Source organism: Molothrus aeneus, chromosome 12, assembly GCF_037042795.1.
Source record: "Molothrus aeneus isolate 106 chromosome 12, BPBGC_Maene_1.0, whole genome shotgun sequence".
NCBI classification, from domain to species: Eukaryota; Metazoa; Chordata; class Aves; order Passeriformes; family Icteridae; genus Molothrus; species Molothrus aeneus.
This window is the reverse complement of record NC_089657.1, coordinates 14,067,859-14,089,996: the sequence shown is the minus strand read 5'-3', so window position 1 is coordinate 14,089,996 and position 22,138 is coordinate 14,067,859. Positions and strand designations below refer to the sequence as shown.

Here is a 22,138-nt window from a genome sequence, read left to right as displayed (position 1 = left end):
ATTGCTCCTGTCCTGTTGCTAGGCAGCACTGAAATGGGTCTGGCACCATCCTTTTGGCAACTGCCTTTGAGATGTTTATGTGCATTAAGGAGGTCCCCTCAGTCTTCCCCAGAATGAACAGGCCCAGCTCCCACAGTCTCTCCTCAAAAGAGACGCTCCCGATCCCTCATGTTTGTGGCCTCCACTGTTCCTCTCCAGTAGTGCCTTGTCTGTCTTGTCTGAGGAGCCCAGAACTGGATAGAGAACTCCAGGTGTGCCTCACCAGGGCCGAGTACCGGGGCAGGATCACCTCTCTCGGTATGTTTGATTCAACCCCTGCTCTTTAAAGCTCCACCCCAGTCCACTCCACCCCAGTCCACTCCACCTCCACTCCATAAAAGAATGTTACAGTATCCCACAGCTTAACAGTAACTTGGTTCTTCCACACAGGAGAAACAGTAGCAGACTAGCAGACTTGCCCCATGTTGCTTCCTGTCAGGATATAATTAATATTTCCGTAACGTATGTTAAAAAATGTGATGAACGCAGAGACTTCTGCATAAAATATTGACTTCACCAGCCACCAATCAGCCAACACATTTTCTCTAGCAATTCTGAACACTATGACATTAATGCTAGACTTAAATAGGCAAGCAAAATACTTCATATTTGTTCTAGAAAGCTCAAGCAGCATTAGGAGTCACAATCTAGAAACAACAAAAAAGTAGTAGTGCTAGGCTGCAGGTTGGAATTGATAGTCTTAAAGGTATCTTCCAACCTTGATGATTCTATCATTCTAAGATACCTCAGATCTTGATCATTCAACCTGGTATTCCTGCACTGCCCTCCTGTATTTCAGTGTTCTGTCCACTGGTATTTTGTCCTAGAAACTGTATTGTGTTGATTTAAAAATATCCTAGTTACTTGTAGTGAACTAATGCTATCATCATCTGCTTCCAGAAGACACTGAAGCACTCCCATTAAAAACCCTTCACCTTCAAGGCTCTACAGACTCTGGGTTGCAGAAACAAAGGAAGCCACCTCCATGTACAGAGCATTCAGCCATGCTCACTTGGCAAACTGCCAGTAAGGAGTAGCATGTGAAACTCTTAGCAAGGTATGATAAAACTTTTTTTCCATAAATTAACCAGTTTATTAGAAGAAATAAAAGCAGACACCACTCCCTTAGCTTAACTGTTTTCTTAAATTGCTTCATCAGTTGTCTTCTTGAAAATTCTTTTAATAAAAATCTTCAGAAGAAAAACTAGACTGGAAATAGGCCAGGAAGGATAAAACAGAGCCAAAGAACCAGACTTGACAGTAGCAAAGTGCAGAGGTTGTTCTGGAGAACACCATACAAAGGTTAACTGCTGCAGCTGCCATTTGCTATGCTCCAGTCTATATTTGACCTTCAAATAATTGGGTAGGGTAGGCCTACTACCTGTGGTGGGGGTTTTTGTAGTGTTTTGGTTTGGTTGTTTTGGTGGTTTTTTGGTTTATTTTTTGTTTTGTTTTGGAGGGTTTTTTGGTTTTGTTTTGGAGGGTTTTTTGTTTTTGTTTTGTTGTTTGGGGTTTTTTTTTCTTTCTGCAGAACCAGTTACCAAAATCTTTTCATTTCAGTAATACACTTTGAAATTATATGGACAATAAAATCGGGATAGGATAGAGCCTTATGAGAATCACACAAGCCTTGGTTTAAATTTAGGAACTCTGAAGACATGGGCTGTAATGCCAAGAGGTTTCAGTGGCAGAGCAGAGGGCAAGAAATGAGGTTATTAATGCACTTTCATTGTGCAGGTTTCCTCTCAGGGTACAGAAAGACACCTTGTAACCCACTATGTTTAAACAGCAGCTTGGGAATTAAGTAACAGATGATAGCTAGAAAGTAGCTACTTGTGCAGGAAATCACACCAAAGAGATCCTAGCTGAGGGAACAGAGACAGGGCTGCCAGGCACAGTGGGGACTATCAACAGCCATTCCTAACAGCAATTTCCCCACATTATTCCTGTTAAAATGCACTTTGGTGCAAGATAGGGACTTTTTTTGTCCTCCTGGAGCTCTGATGCCCAAAGGAAAATTGTCAGTAGGGGAATATGAAAGATCTCAAGAGTTACAAGTAGCATCTATGAGAAATGCTGATTTTTTTCTTCTTTTGCAAATTTTAAACTATTAAATCTACCCTAACTGTTGGTGAGGTAACAGTAAATTCAAAGTTCCCTGTACAACCTAGCATATGCTAAACACCAGCAAATATCTTGCTTGGGATCTGGTTGTGCCATTGCCTCAAATCAAATTAATTACCTAAAATCAAATTAAGGTTGTAGAGTGAGGGTGACCAACTTCTCTGAGCACGTTGCACAACTTTTCCTCTTCTCCTCTTGAATCCTTTCCACAACCTGTCAACCTTCTCAAGGCAGCAGCACACTTGATTCTGTCTGCAGCCAGGTGGTCAGAAGGTAAGAGTAAGGCAGCCACCATTGAGCCACCATTTCAAATCAAATTTCCTGATTGTTCCTTGCTCACTGTGCTCTGGCTTTCTCTGCTTAGCAGTCCCACAGCTCATGAACTGGATTCCTTTCAAATAAAGATGAAACAGAAGATTCAGTCTGAGAAAGCAGCTAATGCATCCCAGCTGTTAATGAGTATTCAGTTCAACAGGACAGACAAGAGCCAGTCTGGAGCAGAATTCAAACTCCCTTATAGTGCAGATGGGGAGTCCTCAGCACTTTGTCATGTGCTCCATAGACCTGCTCTACTGGAATCTCCTACCTGCTGGTGTAGTCAAAGGCACAGAACCATTTTAGCAGCACAGCAGCATTTATGAACTTGAGCTCTGTACCATGCTCACTGATTGGAGAGCAGTTGTTAAAATACTGGCTGCAAGGAAGGGAATGACACTTTTTCTATCACTCCTGCTGTTTAAACACTGTTCTTTAGACAGATGTTGACATTTGGCTTGACCATCATCTCATTGACACGGAGTTATCCCTGTCAGCTGAGTGAGGCTAGGCAGGATAATTTGGTTTTCTCTAATCTGTGGTTTAGAAGAGGTGCATAAAGTAAATTCTTCAAATGAAGCCACGTGTAAGCGAAATCACATTTATGATGCCTAACTCCACAGTATTTTGTATTGACCAAAGGTACAGTAAGAAAACATGGCTGTGCACCCAATTTCAGCTGCAGAAAACAAATTTCAAAAAACTTCATAAATACATTTGCACCAGGAAACTAAAAGCTTATTTTAGAGATATGGCTACTTCATCTTCCTGGATGGCTGGTAATATTTACAAACACAGGAGAAAAATATCAAAATGGAAGCAGGTATCATGAAAAAAATGAAGTAATTTCTACACTAAGTTTTTGCTTCCAACAGCTTAATTTACTCTCTATTTTCTGTCTATACAATGTGATTAAGAGGTGAGCATTGCCAGGCTGTTACTGTTCTTCTCTGCATAAATGGTGATAGTGGCAAAGTGAAATGACAGTCAACTGAAATGTGAGGTTCAGTGATTCCCCACTCCTTTGTCAATGCCCTTTGTTTTCTCTCACAGTTTTTAAAAATATAAACTGGCCAGATCCTTGTGGAGGGATAGAATGTAAGAAAATAAAGATAGTGCAGAAGGTAGTCTCACACCTGAGGAGTTGCAGCTGTACAAATCACCAAAGACCTGCCCTTAATAGGCCACAGCTGTGTCCAATAAGAAGAAGAGGGCTACAAAAGAGTTGGAGTTAGCTGGTTGAGGAGAGATTTGGAGTTTGTTGGTTGTGCTGTGAAGAAGGAGTCAGTGCTGTGAGGAACTGCCTATGAGCAATCACTGAGAAGGTACGGGAGTTTTGCAATAAGATGACAACAGATCATAGCTTTGCTTTTGCCTTTGTTGGCCCAGGCTGATTCCATTCTTTGGCTGAAGAATAAGGCCTGTGGTCAAGTCTCTGTGATCACAGTGGTGTTCTTGAATTGCCTTGTATGGCTCCCTCACAAACTATCCCAATTGTACTGGCAACAGCACTCTTAGCAAGTGCCTTCTCTGGCTGGACATCTGGTGCTGTTCCTCTCCTGTAAGGAAATAAGGGGGGGTGATCTGGATCAGTCTAATATTACTACATCACACAACTTCTTTTGTTTCTTCCATTGTTATCTGAATGGTAAAATGACTTTAAGATAGACTTAGCTTAGACAATGTCATTGGGAGATCACTGCCCACGACTCCCCCTCAGTTCCCTGAATCCTTGTGCTGCATCACCGAGTGCTTATTGTGGTATTGTGTTGTTAAAACAGCAGCTCAAGCATTCACAGGATGAAATTCCACCTTGTGTCAGTGCCTCCTCTTTGATCTACCGAAGAGGCATGTTATTTCTGCAACTCTGGCCAAGTGTGATGGACTGTAAAGCAATAGCTGCAGTCATGGTATACATTGCATACAGCAGGCAACATTTCTTCCACATTCCTCAGACTTGCCTCTGGAACCACGTACAATGTGATTAAACCAAGGATGCAAATGTATGGACAAGCAGCCTTGCTTCAGAACATACAATCACATCTCGTTAGCTTCAGAATTAACTACTAGACTAGACAGCTTATTAAATACATACACAGGAGAACTGGATTTTTCCATCCCTTCGTCCACGTTTCAGCATCAGGGCATTATGTGCAGCAGAAGCATGAAAGCTCAGCTATGACTGACATTTGCTGAGATACTGCAAAAATGCATTGCTGACATAAGTACATGCAACCCTGTTTACCAGAGCAGGAGCTGCATGCACTCAGCACTGCTAGAATTCAGGCCAGTTAGCTACTGTGGGGTTATGTGCCCAATTTTGCCTTAAAAACTGTTCTCAAAAGATTGCCAAATCCAAGTCTAGTAAGAGCTCATCACTACAGAATCCAAACAGTAGTGAGTAAAAAAAATGCTTGGAGGTGTGGGAGGAGACCAACAGGCTCTGCAATTGCAGTTTGAGCACTGTATGGATTCCAAAGTGAACTGGAATTGCCAGTCACTGCTGTCCTGGACTGCAACCTTGCTGTCCTGAATGCCTCCGTGTAGTGCACATGAATGCTGTCCTGAATGCCTCCGTGTAGCCTGATGGATGGGAATGCAGTACATTGTCAGACCAAATCTGGTGCTGCAAATTTTCCAGAGACTCAGTCCTTACTGTCACATCTCACTCAAAATAAATTCTGTTCCTTCATCAGCGATAGCAAGTGGTTTTAGGTAAGAGCAAGCGAAACACTCAAGTAAACACCCTGTGAAAAGAATATTCAGCAGGCTGTGAAATAATGGTCAGCTCTGCAGTTCCCATTGGAGCATGAAAAACACTCTCAACATCCTTTAGTTGCCATAGAACAGCAGTTTGTGCTACACAGACTACAAACAGCTATAACTAGCAACCTGGAAAATGCAGGGTTCTTGTGCAGCACCTGATGCTGAAACATCCAGAAGGGAAATCCATTCACCTCTGAAGTCTGTAATAGCAAGATACAAGGACAAGATACATACAAACAAATAGATTCATAGTTCAACTCAACTGAAACTTTCTCCTCAGTTGACAAAATTGTCTGCAAAAGGAAAAATGTGTATGGAAAGCTTCATAAAAGAACAGATGATTTTTGAGTTACACGCAGGCAAATGTTGAATAAAAATAATTGTAAACCATAGTTATTTTTATATTGCCTCGAAATAAAAATGTCATTTACTAAAAAAAACCAAACCCAACCCAAAATTTGCGAAGTTTCCAAAATATTATGAGTTTTATGATACATGAAAAAATGTTTAGATTAAGCCAAATAAGACAAGTCTTACACAGTGAGACTTTATGTCTATCTAATATTTAGCCTGCCAGAGAAAAAACAAAGCATTGTATGTCTCACACAGTCAAAAGGAACTCACGGTGATACGGTCTGGGCTGTTTTTGATGATATTTAGGGAAGTATTTCCACTAGCAGTGCAAGAAAATTATAGTATTTAAATCAAAATTTGCCATGCTAATATTGCAGTATTTTGCGGTATTTGGATTGGTTTAGTACGACCAGTTAAAGATATTATTTACAAAACTATTTAAATTTATAATCTGACTTTTCACTTGCTGCAATTTCTTCAAATTATGTTAATATGAAATACTTATGTAGTAGGAGTTTGAGGCCTTTGCCCGCATCTGTGCTTGAAGGGCCTACTGAACACATAAATGTTCCACAGTTACCTCACCATGCTTGCTATCTCTATTTGATTCTTGACTCAAGTTCTATAACACTCTTCAAACAAGCTCAGAAGTTATTAGTCTCTTTGGTCTTTGTTTAAATGAATATTTGTACTCAGTTAACTGAATATGACAAAATTGAAAGGATAAAGTTATTGATGATAACTTGTGTGAAGTGAAATCTCCCAAACAGCAATGCTTTCATAGGGTGTGCACATTAGAAAGAAGGTGTAAGAGAGCTGTAATGACCAAATAAAGCAGGATTTATTTGTGCTGTAATGTATAGGAGAGAAAGTGAAAAAAACCCTCTGTGGCCTGACCTCTGCAACACAGCGGGGTTTGACTATTCCTATGAAAGAACAGCTGCATTGGAAGCCCTTCGAGAAGGAAATCATTCAAGAACAGATGAAATAGATTGATGCCAAAGCATTCTCTCATTATGTGCCACCAGCACATCCCTCCACATGCAAAAACAGTGACTTCAGTTAGACATGGAACAGATTGTTCAGCTCATCTTGAGTAATAACATTATTTAGCTGCTAATAAATTTATGGAAAAGGAAAAAGAAAAAACCTCTGATGTCTGTGCCGCACATCACCAGTAATTGCAAGAAATGATATGTACTGCATGAAAACAGGTATAGGAGCAGTAATAAAATCAGGCTTTTTTATCTAAAATGATGTTACAGATAAAGCTACATCACAGGCTCAGGCACTACAGACTATGAGTCTACATTACTTTCACATGTCTGTTATGTTAGCAGTTTCCCTCAGACAGCTGTCCTCATATCTAAAGAATATTAATTTATTTCCAAACCCTTATTAAAATACTGCATGTGTTTCTAACCAAACCTTTGGGTCTTCTGTAAAAGCTTCTGTTGTGGCAGGATTTTCCTACTAAATCATTGAAAAGTAGAGGTCTCTCTATAATGTGGACCCTGTGCCTTCCACGCTGAGGATCACATCAGGAGCAGGGCTTGCTGTAAACCACAACAGACTCTGTACACATCCAGACCCTGCAGGCTTCAACTGCACTCCTGTACCTCAATTCTTGTGGGGAGTTTAAGACAACAGAAGCTTCCTTTGCAGCAGTTTTGTTACATGGGAGAGCTGTGTCCCCAGAGGACAGAAGTGAATTTGTTTGATGCTTAGAACACAAACAGAGAAGGCACTCAGCATCTCCCATACATCTCAAACCTCCAAGAGAACGCTGGATAACCTGCTAAGCCTCTCTGATCCCTCTACCAAACCACAAGAAGTATGAGGAGGATGTGCAAGTCATATGCTGTCTAAATTAAGACCAATGTAGAGTTTTGTTTACAGGAGCCAGGCTGGGTGATCTTTGCTCTGTAGATGCTCTTAAAAGCTTCATATCTTATTTATGAGGAGAAAAGAAGTAAAACTTGTGCATTTACATCACATCCCTGCGTGTTTCCAAGAAAGGCCTAAGGGCAAGTACCTTCATTTCAGCCAGCATATAAATCTAATTCTTTTGTGGTTTTATTTCCCAAGGTTGATTTTGTAAAAATGAACTGCTTGAATTTTAAAGAATAGATTCTGGTAGAAATATTTTTAAAGGTCTGTTTAAAATGAAATACATAAGGCAATGAGGCATGAGCAACCTTCTTCTATGTAGCAGATTTTAAACTGTAGTGGGATGGCACCAAGCAAAGACAAAACTAGGTGCTGCTGTGATCATCAACTCCACTGTGCTGCCTCATTACCAGAGGTTAAAAACTCCACAGCAGACCTGGAGAATTAGAGCAAGGAAATCATGCCTGCCCAGTCATTTTCTGAACACACCCTGAAATACTCTGAATTCTCACAGGCAATTTGCATTTGAGCTTGGAGAATACCTGAAGACATGCAGCAGTACGGAAGCAAAACTGTAACTTAAATTCCTCTGTGCTTCAGCAAATACGTTCACAAGCCATACTTCTCTCTCCACAATATCCCCTTTCGTATTCACATGGATGCTTTTGCTATTCCCTCCCTTGTTTTCTTCTCAGGAATCTTCTATTCAATTGTCTTTCCCTCTTGTTATATTGCCAGTACTCTTTCAAAAATGCAGCAACTGATAAAAATCTCTCTTCACTGCCCTCTTTTCTCAATGCTTTTTGAGCCTGATTAGGAGTGTCTTATGAAAAAATTGTTGCATAACTGGCAAGGATGAGTTTTACATGGCTGTATTTTAGGTACAGGTCTATCACAGAAGTTTAATTCTCCTAAATTAGTAGGTCAGGTCAAAAAATGAATCTCCCAATCAAAATCTAGAAGATGGAAAAAAGCTGATTCACACCTGAAGTTCTGAAGATAAGAGAAAAAATTCTACTACTAGGCACTGGAAATAACTTTCAATAACATGCCTTATAATTTCTAATATTTTGGTTAGAAAATTAAACTGAAATTTACCTCAGTCATAATAAAGACTATTTAGTAACTTGAAGGCATCCTATTAACAAACAAACAAACAAAAAAACCCCAACTGTAGGAATGAGAGGTTTCTTACTCTTGATATTACCTTCTGTAGTGAGAAGGAAGTGTAGCTGAACCCTTACCAAACATGAGTCCACCAACTTCAATTAATTCTGCCCATGAGCACGAGCTACAACTTGTTATTTCATTCTGCAAGCCTGTAAATGAAATTCGAATTTTAGACAATGAACTTTAGGAAGCCTAATGCCTATTCCCTGATCCTATCCTGTACATATCACCATTGTAGTAGGGATATTCATTCTGTCATACACTTGCAAAAAACATGACTGTAGAGCACACAGGATCAAGTGTACAGTGCCTGGTTTAGCTGGAGCTACACAGAGAAATTCAGAGTATTCCCTTATTCCCAAACCAAAGGACAGCATTTCCTGTGAGTATCAGTGAAGAGGAATACCTGAACCAGAGAAAACAAAGAGATTAATGGCACTGAGAACAAAAAAAATATTCTTGATATTGACCAGACAGGCAACACACCTAATAACAGAATTTAGATCTAGATTCCAGAATTTAAAGTTTGGTTCTAAGCAGTTTTCTGCTTTTTTCCCCACTTATAATGCAGTAAATCCATGACTTCTGTACCTGTTTTGTATGGCAGTCTTCTATTAGAGAAGCTGCTTCTGGACATAGCACAGGAATCAGTCCAACATGAACCATCAGGGCAACAAATGCCATTCTCCAGTGGCCTCCCCTGACATTTGACCTGCCCTGCAATCACCAGTTCCTATGGGTAGTTAAAATGTGAATTAGCATCTAGCAAAGATTTAGGGATTTAGGCCTAAGGTTTTATTTAATTTCAAGATTAACTTCTATGGTTTTTTTCCTTATTTCACTCTGTGAAACTTGGATCAACCAGTTGCATGATATTGATCAGATATGGTAGGAGGACAACTGCAATTTCCAATGTCTTGGATCACAGACCAAGACTGGACTGAGAATCAAATGCCATGTCTAGATGGATGAAAGGGGATAGCATAAAAAATGATACAGAAAGGCACCAAACACAGAGCTGTACTTACAAGCCAGTGAAAGTGCAGCTACATTCCTTAATGTGAGAGGAAACATATGTGTTTATCAAATTCAGAACACAAGGCTGCTGACAGCAGCAGAGGGCCTTGCAGAGAAGCTGTTCCCCACTGCCCTTCAAGCAGCCAGGTTGCATTTTCTATGTGGACAAATGCAATTTAGATCTACCCCCGAACGAAGTAAAGGAATAGGAGTTTTTTCTCTGGAAAATATTAACCCTAAATAAAAACTGAACCTTCCAGTAGGCTAATAGAACTCTAGAAATAAAAGGAAACATCACAAGATTTTAGGAGGTGCTGAAACATTTGTTTTGAAGTTTTATTACAAAAATATATTTGCAAACATACAAAATTTTGGATGAAAAAAATGCTCATTCTTAAACATTTATGCAATAACTTAATAACTGCAAACATACATAGGTGCTATAAAACCCACACCATACCAAAAACGTTAATGATGCAGTATCTACATTTTTGACTTACAATTATTCAGGTTTCCAGAAATCTTTCCTTGAAGCCCCCCCTTCCCCATGGTCTTCATATTGAAAGAACATGCAAATGGCTACAACTGGTGCATATGCAGAAGTGATAAAACTCAGAAATTACTAAAAGCACATAATGCACATAAAAGAACCTAACCAACTATATGCCCATACACTGAATAGATAAAAATAAATACACCACCAAATCAGAGATACTGCAATTTTTCCAACTTGAAGTGAAAGGAAGATATTGCATCTTAACATTTTAATAACATTGCCAGACAAACATGAGGTGATACATATTGCACACATTCCTCTTGTTAAGATATGCTGTACAAAGCAACCCAAATACCTGGCAAAAAGGTGGCTGATTTGCTTAGAATACTTTTAAAAACCAAGAAGTCCCAAATTAAAGTTTGCTTTCCAAAACATTGCAGAAATTCTATCAGTGACTACACATGGCATAATGGATTTCAGAAATAAATCAAAATGAAGCAATTAGAAATGCAAGCAAAAATGATACATCCAGCAGCAAGTGTTTAAATATTGAGTACTTATACACAGAATTACACATTTTATATTAAATCAGGATGAATCACTTGAATTTTTTTTATCACTCATTCTGCAAATCTTGTTTAATTTGGAAAGATATTCTCCTTCTAAAGTTAATAACTGTTAGGCACCTTTCATATAAACTTTGCATTGTTAAATAACAACAGATAAAGTCTAACTACAAAACTGAGAATTCTGATTTTCCTGAACAATTCAGCAGTTGTAGGTTTCAAAACTGTCTTTGATTAGGGAAAAAGTAAAAATCCAAACTCAAACCTAAAGTAACTTAATATGAGCCACAAAAAACATGCTTAGGTAATAATTTGAGGAGTGTAGTCTGAACTAATAATCTTTTGATTCCCAGAAAGAATAGATAAAATCCCCATTAAGCCAGCAATTAAAAAAAAAAATCAGCAACTTTAAAATGGTCACAATCATTTTTTGTGATGCCCCAAGGTAACTTGCTACACGCTGGTTATCCCTACATGCAGATAACACAAATCAAGCACTTCAACAAGCTGGTCATTTCAAACTTACATAAACATTTAAAACAATTAGGGAAAAAGGTTTTTAAATACAGCATCCACGTTAAAAAAAAATCAGCTTTTACACTGTAATTGAGCTTGTGTTTTACAATGAGCTCTTAATTGAAGGAGTTTATCTGTTAGAGCCACTCCCTGGCACTTGTCACACCTCTGCACTGGGGGTTCCTGTGTCTGCTGGCCCCATGCAGAGGTTGGAACAAACACATGCTGTAAAGTTCAAGGTGTAAAGTTTGCTGTGGACACTACAATTCCAACCCTGGTTCTCTGCCAGTTCATTTGGAAAGTTTGGGCAGGGAAGTAAACCATCAACCTGTTGCTACAAGGACACTACAAAACCAAAGTAAAGTAAGGATCTGCCAACTGCTTGTTTCCAGCTGCACAGGAACCCTCACAAGTTAAGGATATTGAAAGTATTATTACTTCTGTATATGGCTGAAGAACTCAAAATACAACTCCATCCTATCATTTCTACAGATCTTTGGATATGACTGTATTTAGCAAACAGTACCAATGTGCACTATCAGCTTCCCACATTTCAGTTCTTCCAAACCTTCATCAAGTATTTCATTGAAGAAACCAGAAGCTGTCCATGAGAAGTGAGAAGTTACAGACTCCATCTTTGCTGAATCTAGGTAAGAGCAACCCTCTATTTGGCTTAGACTGTCCATTTTTGTTCAGAGGAACTGCTCCCTGGTTTTTCCCTTTCAGTGAAACTTTTCCTAAAAAAGCCCAGCATAAAATCAGTTTAGACCTTGAATCTAACTTGAATCTCACTGTTTATGTGCATACACAGTATTCAAACTCCAGAATTTATGGAAGAAATTCCTATCTTCCTTAAAAAATCTGAGTTTGTATTACTGAATTTAGATGCTACCATTAAATCCAATGTATTTCTTGATGAATGCACATTAGCATCTTTCCCTGAATCTTGAACATTTTTCTAACAATATACTATATATTTTAATTGGAAACACTGAACTCAAAGGCTGAGAAGAGCTTTTCAGAAGGCAGGTAGTGCTAAACAAAATATATTTTCCACTAAAAAGCTAAGAAAAAAACCTAAAATAGTTCAAATACATAAAAATATTTGAATGTTTGTAAATATTTGTTGTATCTAAAACATCCTGATTTGTGAACAAGTCACAATTAAAGCTCAATTACTAGTTTCCAATAAAATGGCCATGCACCTTGATTATGTCAACATGAACTAATCCTTAGGAGATCTATACTTACATATATGCTGTAAGGAGCCAAACAATATTTTTCTTCATATTTCAATAGTGCTTGAGGGAAAAGAATGAAGCAATGCATCACAACTCACTACATATTATCTTTTTACTCAATAACCCAACACTTTTCTACTGAAAAACTAAACTACTATTGCTGGAAAATGTTGGGACCTGAACTCAGATTAATTACCTTTGCATGCCTTTAAGAAATAAATATAACCCATGGGTAAATCAACACAGCAGCATAAGAAGGTATAATTAAATTTTTTCTGATTTGGGAAAAGTACCCAGTTAAATTCTTAGTAAATAGTGACTTACTAAATCACATATACAAAGCAGTAACATTTGAATTAGATTAACTTCAGACTATGAAGTGTACACTAATTATTTGGGGAGAGGGCAACAGAAGAAAAGCATGCATTTGTTTCTCATCTGCATAGTTTTTAACACTGCAGTTCCAACACAAGTGAGGAGTGAAAGCCAACTACGGTGTGGTCCATCCTTAAGCTAAAAGGAAACAAAATGTTTAAATTTTATCAAACACTGCTGAACAGGAAGAGAATCTTCCAGTGGTGGTCTCCTAACTATAAATTTAAAATGAGAACTTCAACATGCAACTCCTTTGTTGTTTAAAAAAAAATTACAATCACTGAGGATTTTGCATATTTCAAATTTTGCCTCTTTAGAGAAAATGGCCTTACCCACTTGGGTGTTTTATGTCAGTAACACAGAAACAAATAGGATTAATGAAATATTGAAAGGATGAATTTACATACATTAGCTAGAGACTGCTAGTGTATTGAGCTAATCACATTTTTGGACCTTTTGTTAAAGATTTAGCTCCAATGGCCTGGCTTCCAGACCCTTTCCCTCCCCACACCTACCAGCTTAATCACAAGGCATTTTGCTCTCATTTTCCTTAGTCCTTCAAACTGGAATGAGGTTCCCACAGCTGAATTTGGTTCTGGTGTGCTGTAGTGTATTATACTGTGCATTTGCTGGTTGAAATAGTTTTGAGTCTGTAATCCTTGAACAATGAATACAGCCAGGAATGAGAGCCAGAGCAAACATTTGCACATTCACTTAATGCTAATGAGAGCTCAAATGCAACTTAAGTCCCCTCCCCAATAAAAAAAAGGTTTGCTGGTGATGATCACAGTGAAAACCTAGATCATTCTGAGAACATTACTTTCATAAGTATTTAAGGAATAATATTTCCTAACAGGTTCAAATTCAAGACATTGAAAACTAAATATTCTTTTACAAAAATATTAGTTTTATAGATGAGGCATAATTGTTTCTAAAATGAACATATTTTAAGTAGATTCAGCTTCAATTATAGCTTAATGTTGTCTGTACTCTTGGTGAGGACTTGCAAGTAGACTTCATGGATAGTGCTGAGAAAACGGGAATCATTCTGCAGGAAAAATAGAAATTAGATATTAGAAACATTAGTGAAAAGATGCCAAAAAAGGTTTAATTTAATGTCACTTTAGTTGTGATAAGGTCTGAAGGAGCTGTGTGCCTGCACAGAAGGTGCTTTTGGAACACACACAGGCTGTGAACCACGAAGCTGGGCAGCAGCTGAAGGCATCACCAGGCACTCTGGATGCTCAGACAAACAGACAAGGGTCACTGTGTCAGCATGGCCACATTTTGCTTCCCTCCAGAGCCCAAACCATAGACTTAGGCACAGAGAATGCCATTCTGTGTACAGGCTACCAAATCAAGTCTGCCTGAGTGTCAGATGTGATGCTGTTTGTCAGGCAGAGCAGCCCAAATGGGACTGCAGCGTGCTCTACAAGAATTCCCAAGTCAAAGCATGACTGGGAAGTGAATTGGTTTCATCTATGAACCATATTTACAGATATTTCTCGAGTCTAATTCCTTCAAACAACAAGTTACAAAACTGGTATATCATCAGTTAGCTTGAGAGTGTAATACTCTCTTGACAAGACCTGAACAGCAACTGGTATCCTGCTCAGAGTGCTGTGTGAGTACTCCCATGCTGCAGGATAGGCCTATTTTGGTCTTCATTCAGTCTTCAGTCTCAGTAAAGACTGGAGACAAATATCCCTGTCAGCTCTCTAAAATCACCACTCAGAATATTAGCAGGTGAGCTCAGTCCCAAGATTAGTTTAAGTCTTTAATTAGAAAACCCATACACACCAGCAGAAGAAAAGGTTATGTAAAATGGAACAGATAAATCAGGCAACCTAATGATGGGATCTGGTAATGATCTTTTTGGTCCTAACAACTTGGTCACTGGGAAGATGCTGTTTGTTATTTTTGTTATTTTTGCATTTTGGGTATAAGCTCTACTAACACCAGCATGGAGTGAGCAAGAGAATCCTGAACTAAGAAAGAACAGTTTGTCATTCATGGGAACTTCACCATAACATCAGAAGTCAAAATCATCTCAATGCACAGCTGCTCCCAACATCACAGATTTAATTCAACAGAACTTTTTAGTCCCTAAAAATAGCAGAGCTAAAACTTTCCAATTTCCATTTCAAGGAAACACACTAAAAGTAAAGATAAGGAAAGGTTCTAGGGAACTGAAAACAGGAAATCTTTCCTTGAGGAAGTGGAACACTTAAAAAGACAGCAAAATCAACTCCCACCCCCATACCAGCTTCCACTACTGCAAGTTACTCCTCAATTCTCTACAAATTCATATGGATGTGAAAGGACACACCAACCAAAAGCAGCAAGCTGTGCCATACATACTCTGTGTACAGTGTGGAGTAATCTGCCCCTTCCAAAAGAAAAGAACATCTTTTGTAATCTTTCAGGGCCAAAGAAGTTACAGGGGTACAGAATCTGTCAGCACTGCCTTCTGTGCTTGGAACCCCATCTCTCAGAAACCCTGAGCTCTGTACAGACACTACCTTTATTAGATGTATCAGTGCTTCTTGAAGCTGAGACCTACTGAGAACAGTAGGAGGTGTAGTCTGAATTTCTGTTGTTCCAAGTGTTAGAGGCGAAGAAGAGCTGGCTTTATTCTCCACTTCAGTAGCTTTTGTAGCTGATTGCTGAAACACACTTGGAGACAAGAGCACTGAAGGTGTTACTGTCGTTGTGGCTGTAACAAACTGTGGAGGTGCACCCTGTAAAAGGACAGAAAATTAATAAGTACTGTGTTCAGTAAGAATGAATGATGCTGTAAAGGCTGGAGAGATAAGCATAAAGAAAATGAAATAAATTGCAGCCACAATTATTCAGTCAGATATTGCAGAACAGCTGCTCTTCATGAAGAAATATCTACCTATGAAGATTAATATTAGTACCAATAGTACTTCTCATTTTCAAAGCTGAAGAAGGTAGCAGCTTTGAACATTCTTGTGTGTGCAGACTCCTTTCCACTCGTGGTTGCTACCTTCCAGAATTTTTAGAACAGAACACATACAACGAAAGCTGAGCTTTTCACCTCAGTAACCTAAGGAGCCTGTAGCTGTTTACCAAATTATTTTCCTTTGGAGTTTTTAGAAAGATCAGTCCTGCTTCCTGCACCCCCACTTCTGTGCTCTCCCACAAATCTTTAGTTCAAATTTGAAGTGCATCTCAAACATATTTAAAGAAACTGCTGAATTATAATTAAAGCATTGGAGTGCACTGAAATATTCTTATTTTGTTTTCCCTTGGGGGGATGGAGGATGGAAATATTTTGAGGACCATCTTCCCACCTCATCATTCCACAGGTCTGTCTCCATTTCACTACAAAAATGCACATACTGCCTTCACCACTTTTTCTTTTAAACATTAATTGCACATTTATGGGACTATTACATTGGCATCAACAGGACACAAATAAATGTCCTCTTTGAGCAACTCTGACATCTCCTGATAACTGCAATTGTTACTCAGGCTGATAATCTGTGTCTTGCTCTGGCTTCCAGGATGACCAACATGGTGAAAAAAAAAAAAAAAATAAATAAGCCAATCTCACTCTAAAGAAAAGCAATACTAAATGTGATTTATAAAGATGTTTGATATGTTAGCAGAAAGAGCTCACCTTGGATAACCAACAATCTTCAGAGGAAAAAGCCCTCCAAAGCCATCTAAAGTTAATGTGCATAAAATAACATCAACAACAGCAGAACTAGAAAATTGATTTTCTTGTAGTCAAAACTGTGAAGGCTCACAGCGTGGGACTTCAGCTGAAGACAATGTGCTTAAACTGACAGTTTACTATACAACATGCACATGTTTCTCAAAATTGCCAAATCCATATAAAATGCTTTGAATTAGGAAATTATTTACTAACTGGGTCATGATCAGACTGTAGAGCTTATTTTATAGTATCCCAGTAAATAAAACAGCATTTTACTTCAAGTAGGGCCATTTTTTTTTGCCTTCCCAATCAGATCTGGGCATGCTACTAAAACTGCTTCTATGGAGAGCAAGTTTGACAAGAATGAGGCAAGATATCTGAAAAAGGAGTGGGTGCATAAGGAAAAAGCAGAAATAAAATACAGATGGTGTCCTAAAATGAATACATAACAAAAAGGTAATTAAAACCAGTTCTTGAACACTTGACTATTATCAAGTTATTTTGTAACTATAACCTGAAACTTAAAATTGACATTATTTTAAACTGTTATCCAAGGCAGTTCTAAGAAGCTTAAATGTGATTTTAACTGGCTAAAATTTGCTATCACAAGTTTGGCAGTAGCAATTACTGGTTATTTTTTTTCTCCATCTTCAACTTTTTCTGCTTTGTATCAGTTTATAAGATACAAGGTATCTCAAGAAAACTGAGACACAGCAAGTCCAGGATTGCATTTTAAGCCTCTGGGGTGCTTAAGGTTGGGTCAAGGCTAATATACCCTACTACAATATTATGGCATTAGTACTCCCTGCTTGCAACATAAAAAAACCCAGTTCAAATGGTGCAAGCTCAGTGCAGGGCTGCAAATCCAAAGATGTGTTTTCATTTCTGCATTAGAACCAACAGTAAGATTGACTGTGCAAGAGCAGTGCACTGACAGCAACTCCCCCTTCCTCCAGTACTGTTTCATAACAGCTCCTTCAATATGGTCAGTGGGCAGTGACTATCTGGGCTATCAGCTGGGTACTGCAGCTGGGTTTTTTCCCCCTAAGAAAACCCCTGAGACTGATTAGCAGAGGTACTTATCCACTTACTTGACTTGCTTTAGACAAAGTTTTCGGCTGTGGAAATACTTCTGATTCCTTGTTTTGTTGTACAGTCTGAGTTAAAGGAAAAAAAGAGCAAAATTTACAGGTTACCATCCACAGCTCAATTTCTAGAGGTCATTCTGTTTTTAAGAAAGCCACAAAAATGTAAATTTCAAGATTTTAGCTATAATTTGATCAATTTTGTAAAACTGATATAATCAATGGGAAGCTGGAAAGAGAAAAAATCTGAACTCATGTTTTATGCTTTCACTATTATGGCAAACCTATAAAGCCATATCTCAATGTAGCCCACAGAAGAAGTGGGTCAAAACTGAAGGAGTACAAAACACTCAAAGCAAAATAATCAGAAAAAGGAAATTGTTAATTGTATTGCAGACTTCCACACATCATCTTCCATCACAGTGCTCAGCCTGCAACCTTCCATCCCTTCTCAGATCCCCAGCTCTGAGCAGTACTTTTCTAACACAAGATGAAATCTTTAGGACTTATTCACCCACTACCAGCAGCAGTTTGAAAAACCTCCTCCACTAGAGAGCAGATGCTAATGATACAAAACTAATGGAACTGAATTTCTAACCTAGCCATTCAATCAATACCACACAGTGGAAATCCTTCATTATCTTCAAACAGCTAATATATAACAGCACAGTTTTCAAGGGAAAAATACATGTAGTCTAAAGCTTCATGGATATCAAAGCCCACAGAATACCTGAAGGGGAGAGATTATCTTGCTGTTCAAGGCTGATGGCTTACTGTGAGATTCTTTGAAGCTTTCTGGTGTTGCAAGTTGGCCAACCGAGGCAGAGATGTTTGGTGTTAAGGGACTCTTAGCGAGAGACTGCTGCTGTGTTTGGTCATGCTGTGGGGTCAACCTGAGTTTCTGGAGAAGATCAACACTTGTATGAGATGCATTTGAGACAGTCCCTGTGTTTGCTGTAGTCAAGGGTGCTATGAGCTGGCTTTGGCCAGCCATGAGATTCTGTGGAGCGTGGTTCACGTCAGATGGCGGCTGATTCACCAGTGGGGATATGGGCTTGGCAGCTTGCTGCATAACTTGCATTATACTGTTGCTTTGTTTGAGGCCAGGAAGCATCTGAGCAGGGGCAGCTTCCATTGTTGAGGCTGAATTAAGAACAGGGCTTAAACGAACTGAATAGCTTGGAACGTTTTTCAGCTCAGGCTGGGAAACTGAAGCTGGAGGTATTATCATAGGTGTCAAACAGTCCTGCTGGCTGGCACTGCCTTTAATGCTTGGACTTTCACATTTCCCCAGGGATTGTTGCATTACTGGTGACTGGTCAAAGGAAAAAGGCAAAAGCAAACTGTGCTGCTCTCTGGCAGATGCATCTGTCTGCAGCTTCTCCATTCTCTCTGGATTTGGATATGGAGCTGCAGGCTGTTCCTTTTGGACAGAGGTTCCAAACAGTTCCTCCAAAGTCAGATGCTTCTGCCTTGACTGAAATGGCTAAAAAGAAGGGAGAAGAAGATTTCAGTTTAGAACTAGACACAGCACTGTGCAGATCACACAGTCTATTACAAATTCAAGGAAGTTAAGAGAGACAACTAGGTCAAATGCATATAAAACACAGTTTGGATACCAAGAGTGCCCCATTCATAGGAATTTTAAAATTTATTTAATTTATGAGGAACATCCTGGCTGTGTATAGCTTTTCCTGAAGGCCATCTCAGGACAGTCTCTGCAGCAGTAGTCAGGAAGGGGGATGGCTATGGATTGTGTCAGGAACATGGCACCTGCCATCATCCATCAGCCCTAACTACACAAGGCACTTTAGGGAAGTGAAAGGAAAAACATACATGTTGAAAAAATCCTCACAGAAATGACAGAATTAGAAATAGTGAAATGGTCAAAAAGGTGGGAAAGGAACATAAAAACCAGAAGCTGCACAACTGAACTAGCAATACATGCCTAGATAGTTTTCCTAGCCCTAGTGCAGTAGATGTTACAATAGGTAAGAGAATTTCTATAAACCTAAATATGTATCTCATTGAAAAGTGTATATATGTACACAGTTACATCTACCAGCCCTTTAGTCTCTCAAAAAAAATACATCTGGCCTACACCACTGACACTGTTAGAAAAATATGGTTTTAAGAATATAACATTTCACTGAAAATATTTTAAAATGAGTTTCATTAAAGAGAAAAGAAACAGCTATTAACACAAATCATCTCAATATTTTCCTTTTTTTTTTTTTTTTTGAGGTTGCACAGGACCAGAAGTTATGTAAAACAGCTGGACTGAAATACAACATTCTGTTCAGAAGACTGAATGGCCTGAAGCACAATTCCAGTGTATTCTGATGGTATGTCTAAACAAAGATGTTACTTCACAATGACAACCACTGCACCATGACATTGCTCTGCTGGCTCTGATTTCCCCAGCACAGAGAACAGCAGCCAAGGCACAGCAGCACAGGTGCCTCAAATAGCCCAACAAGAGCCCCTTGAGCTTGAAGTCACACTGTCTTTTGCCCAGGTTACTCATCTCTACTGTCATTGTTATTCAATTTTAGCTAGTTAAAAGACTGGCACTCTTTCATTTTGGGGCTGGGGCATGCCATAGTTTATAAACCTTGTTAATTATGTTAGCAATCTTTTCCTAGAAAGTTGTTCTTACTTTTTTCCACTGATGTTCTGGAGACCCGTCCTTCAAGCATAAAGATTCCATTAAGAGAAAAATCACTGTTCCAGATCATTTCAAACTCAGCTGTTCACTTCAGTATGATTAATTGAACAGCCTTCTTTTATTAATACATTACAATAGTCAAGTAATAAACTGAAATCTCTACCATGCCCTGATCCCAGTCAGACTGGATAGTCTCAAACATTAAGTTACTTTCCAGCATGGAGTATAAACCACCTCTTCTGCCTTGTCTGGCTGAGGTGTATTTTGAGCATTTCATCAACTCAATGTTTTTATGAAGACCTTTATCACAAGGGGCTGCATAAAGGCCATGAGATCACTTTATTTCATGGGAATAGAATGCTGCTGCTGCTCAGTGGGCATCTCCAGAAATGATTTCAGATAAATTAAGCTTTCTAGTCCCAGCTCTGCTTATTCATGGTTCAGTACCAGTGGTCTGGTTCAGTTTTGCAGACTACTGGCACAGAAGCATTTCATGATACAACTAATTTTAATTTTGAATTGTCAAGATACAACACTTAACTACATAATATCATACAGGAGACATTTATTTTTATTCCCACAGGTGTGGTATCTTTAGCATGAGATGAAGTTAATCAACATGCAAGTGTGACATTTTGGAGGGAATTTAGCAATCTCACTGTACTTATCATATGCACACTATTTTTTGATTTCACTGGCCATCTGTTTTAATTAGATGAAAAATGTGTATTTTTATAGTTGAAATGGAATGTTTTTCCAGTAGTCTCTCAGTTGTCCATGTTACTAAAAATGTGACTCAGAACCAACACATTTGAGATATATTTGAACCCAGTTAACTGGCTTTATAGAACTATCATTTATGTTACCCAATTAATTTTTTCCAATATCTCTGCAGCTATTATTTTAAATAGCTCAACAGAATTAAAAATATGACATTTTACATGTTCTATAAATCAACTTTCCCTTTAATTACTTCAGAGCAATTTGTTAGAATCTTATCTTTCCAGTTTTTCCTTTACTAGTTAATTGATTCCTCTTCTGCAATTCCATGCGCTGTCAGGTGGAGCATTTCAGCTGATTTTGTACAGTCTACATGGAGTGACCCAAAGAAAATATGTACTTTGAAAGCAAAGCCTCAGGCAGCCCTGGTGCCAGGTCTCCAGACATGGCATGCAGCAAACAGAGCTGGCTGCCAGGGCTCACTCCATCACTGACCCAAAACCAGAGGTGCTGCTCAGGGGCTGGAAGGGCTGGGATAGAAATAATCCCAGCAAACTCCCACCCCTCATTTTAGTTCATTAACTGTTACTACCCTACCCCTAAATCAGACTCCTGCTGCCCAGCCCCAGCTCTGACCCGAACTAGGAACTACAATTACCCCTCCAAACTGTGTGTTTTATTACAAGTACTAAGTGCAAATTTGCCCACGTTTTCCTAGGGGATTTCCCTTCTCGGGCACGGTGATTTATTGCATCAGAAGCACCCCAGAGAAGCAGGGCAGGGAGAGGAGCTCTCCACGGGGCACCTCCGGGAGCACCAGCAGCGCCTGTCCCGTGCCCACTGGGTGGCACTGCAAGCAGGCCCACGGCACCTCCCTGTCACAGGCAATCCAGGTACTGCACAGTTCACTCACTTGTTTCTCTGAATTTATCTCTACAAATAAATGTTGTGCAGACCCACAGCTGTGGCTCTGAAGCACAGATAAACCTTCAGGAAATGTCTGAGAGAGAACACCAGGGCTTGAGTTCCTGAGGGAAAGACCTGACCACCAGGCATGGTCATCTGTTCTTGCCTCCTGTCTCTCCAAGTCATCCCACACATCACCACAGAC

At 39.1% G+C, this 22,138-nt stretch overlaps 1 protein-coding gene and 1 long non-coding RNA gene across 2 annotated transcripts in view; one reads left to right on the top strand and one right to left on the bottom strand.

The window, feature by feature from the left end:
- The first annotated feature begins 76 nt into the window (after positions 1–76).
- LOC136561796 (uncharacterized) lies at positions 77–21,915 on the top strand. Its single transcript, XR_010784407.1, has 5 exons — positions 77–297; positions 940–1,096; positions 11,746–11,903; positions 19,884–19,984; positions 21,746–21,915. It is a non-coding gene; the product is annotated as an uncharacterized lncRNA (long non-coding RNA).
- DCP1A (decapping mRNA 1A) overlaps positions 9,998–22,138 on the bottom strand; it is a 31,887-nt gene continuing 19,746 nt past the window's right edge. Inside the window, exons 7-10 of the mRNA XM_066558260.1 lie at positions 18,370–19,125; positions 17,646–17,711; positions 15,392–15,610; positions 9,998–13,917 (exon numbers count right to left, since the gene is read on the bottom strand). Coding sequence (XP_066414357.1) covers positions 13,837–13,917; positions 15,392–15,610; positions 17,646–17,711; positions 18,370–19,125 — 1,122 coding nt within the window. The 3' untranslated portion in view covers positions 9,998–13,836. The remainder of the gene's footprint in view (positions 13,918–15,391; positions 15,611–17,645; positions 17,712–18,369; positions 19,126–22,138) is intronic.